The sequence below is a fragment of the Gekko japonicus genome, unplaced genomic scaffold, assembly GCF_001447785.1.
Source record: "Gekko japonicus isolate JY-2015 unplaced genomic scaffold, Gekko_japonicus_V1.1 scaffold5306, whole genome shotgun sequence".
NCBI lineage: Eukaryota > Metazoa > Chordata > Lepidosauria > Squamata > Gekkonidae > Gekko > Gekko japonicus.
Genome location: NW_015161576.1, coordinates 23,145 through 25,764, shown reverse-complemented (window position 1 = coordinate 25,764; position 2,620 = coordinate 23,145). Strand labels below are relative to the sequence as shown.

Sequence of the window (2,620 nt, the reverse complement as noted above, 5' to 3'; positions counted from 1 at the left end):
ACAGCTGTCAATATATATGTCAGAGAAAATGTCAAAAATCACATTCAGAAATTGTTATAAGATTCTTGAGAAGGCATGTGAGGGATGCAATCCTGAAAGCGGTTTCTGGAGTACCACTGAAAGTGGGGGGAAATACTATCAGAACGCTAAAGGATATTCCATTTGAAGCAAGACAACGGAGAAAGAAGTACAAAGAGCTTGTGCTTTTCCTTCAGACAAACTCAATTGGATATAAATGGCTATTTCCAGAAGGCGTTACTTTCAAGTTTAAGGATAAAAAAGAAAAGATTGACTCTGTTCTGAAAGCTCAAGAATCTCTAAGGGTTCAGCTGGGAAGACCAGAGGACGGGGAAAAAGAAGAGGACTGCAAGTCTAGTGGCGAACTGGACTCGGGTTCTTCCGGAGAGGACTCTCTGACGGAGCAAGGGGCAGCTGCCCACAAAAGTCCTTATAAGCTGTGGAAGAGACGAGGAAAAGAGAAGTAAAGGCTGAAAGACTCTGAATTGTGCCTTTGAGAACTGTGAATGGGTATGACTGGGGGGTACTGTTCTTAGACAGTTAAGTTTTAAGAGTTAATGAAAAGGAAAAAGTACTTAAATGTCTGACTCAGTTTATATTGATCTAAATGAAGTTAAGACTTGATGTAATGAAGCTAGTGAGGATCTCCTCTCTTGGGTTTTTAGTCAGCAGTGGGTTTCTATACTTTGTCCCGTATATGTAGTCCCCCTTCCCCTTTTCTATGATAGTTTTTGTAGTTTGAAAAAAAAATAAAAAATCCCCTCCGGGGGCTAAAAAAAAAAGAGTGTTGTCAAGGCAAGAGATGTTCAGAGGCGGTTTGCCATTGCCTGCCTCCATACCACAACTCTGGTATTCCTAGGAGGTCTCCCATCCAAATAACTTCCAGGGCTGACCCTGCTTAGCTTCCAAGATCTGATGAGATCGGGCTACCTTAGGCTATCCAGGTCAGGCAATGCAATATTAGATTTTTCTAATATTGTTATGAAGTATAGAAGAATGGAATTCTCCTCACTCAAATAAAACAAGTATAAATTATGATTACTTATCCCCATGGACAAGATAATACACTGGAGAGACTAAAATTGCATAGCGGGAGCTCAGAATTTGTATTTAGAGAGTAATGGTGACAAAGAGTGAGTGGAGTGTGAACAACTCACCCACAGTCAAAATTATTGGGATATTTGGTTAATATAGGCCCCGGTCACACGGGCCAGATAACGTGTGGGGGGGAGGCGTGGCTGTTCGCCCCGGAGCAAAATAAAGCGCGGTAGCCAGATCACACAGTCCCCCGAGTCTCCGTGCTTCGGCTGTTAGCTGGTGATCACACGTCGATGATGCAGCATGGCAAAGAAGCAGCGCGGTGCGATCACACAAGTGTTTCGCGTTTGTGCGCGTGCGCAGTTCCACAGAACAGCACTGCTTTCAGTTTCATGTTTGCGCGAATGTGCTTACGAAAAACATCAGTTTGCGATGGGACGTGGATGGGCGCCGGATGCCACAGGATACTTGTGTTCCCACGATCAGTCGCCCGCCTCTGCCGTGCATTTTCTGGATACTAGTGCACTTTCCTTGGTACTTTTAAACTCTGCATCTTCAGCGGGACGCCACGGGTTGGCCACGGGTCGTTCCCCCACGTTCCCCCCCGAAAAGACCTCTGGTTGCGGTGTGATTGCACCCTGAAAATCTGCCCGACATTCGTGCCTTTCGCGTGGCAAATTCTCCATGTGACCGGGGCCATAGTAGAGTTTGTCCAGTCATAGAAGTGTGATACTGAGTGTAGTAAATGAATCTCCCAAGAAGTATCCTGCAAAATTGGTAAACTTACATTTATTCAGGTAGATCCACTTCACATGCAGGTTGCAGTCAAAAGAAGAGAAAGAAGACTAATCGAAAGAATGCTTTCCCTATCACAAATGGCCAGCTTGTCTGACATCATGTGTGTGGGAATACGAGGGCATTGCTTCTACAGGAGAGACCGGCAGAGACATGGTTGTCTCCATGGGTGGCCATGTGAAGAAAAAGTGGGAGGGCAAAGGGAGAGAGGAGGGGTCAGAGGGCAGCTCCCAGATTAAGACAAAGAGAGGCATCCCGTTCAAGGAGATAACACCTATACACACTTAAGAGTGATGTGGTGCCCCTCAGTGACCAGGCATGGAGTTGCTCACTCCAGCTAAAACAACGTGGGCTTGCCTTGTGTTCATGTCTCTTCCTCCCCTTCTCGATCCCTGTCTTGTCTTCCCCACAACTGAAATTATATGGTCCTTGGGGCTAGCACCTGCTCTTTTCCCTTATGACACGCAGATGACTAAGCACTATCACCAGAGGTCATTTCGGGGGGTATCGCGGGGGATCGCAGTTCCCCCGGTCTTTTCCCTTATGACACTCAGATGACTAAGCACTACCACCACAGTTACATATACTTTTAGATAGTCCCTAACATGTTACAGCACTCAGACTAACCTCTTTCATGTCCTCGTAGAAAAGATACAGGATACGGTGGTTTGCTCTCTCGTCCCAGTAACGCCGGACGTGGTCATACCAAGAGCCCCAAGCAACTGCATGATGAATAAGGTAAGACAGAGTAAGGACATAGGAATCCTGG

The 2,620-nt window shown here is 46.1% G+C and overlaps 1 protein-coding gene across 2 annotated transcripts in view; it reads right to left on the bottom strand.

Moving 5' to 3' along the window:
* Positions 1-2,620, bottom strand: part of LOC107125859 (sulfotransferase family cytosolic 1B member 1-like) — a 15,517-nt gene that overhangs the window by 6,053 nt on the left and 6,844 nt on the right. For both annotated transcript variants that reach the window (XM_015429321.1, XM_015429322.1), the window contains one exon: positions 2,479-2,573. In XM_015429321.1, the coding sequence (XP_015284807.1) occupies positions 2,479-2,573 (95 nt within the window). The remainder of the gene's footprint in view (positions 1-2,478; positions 2,574-2,620) is intronic.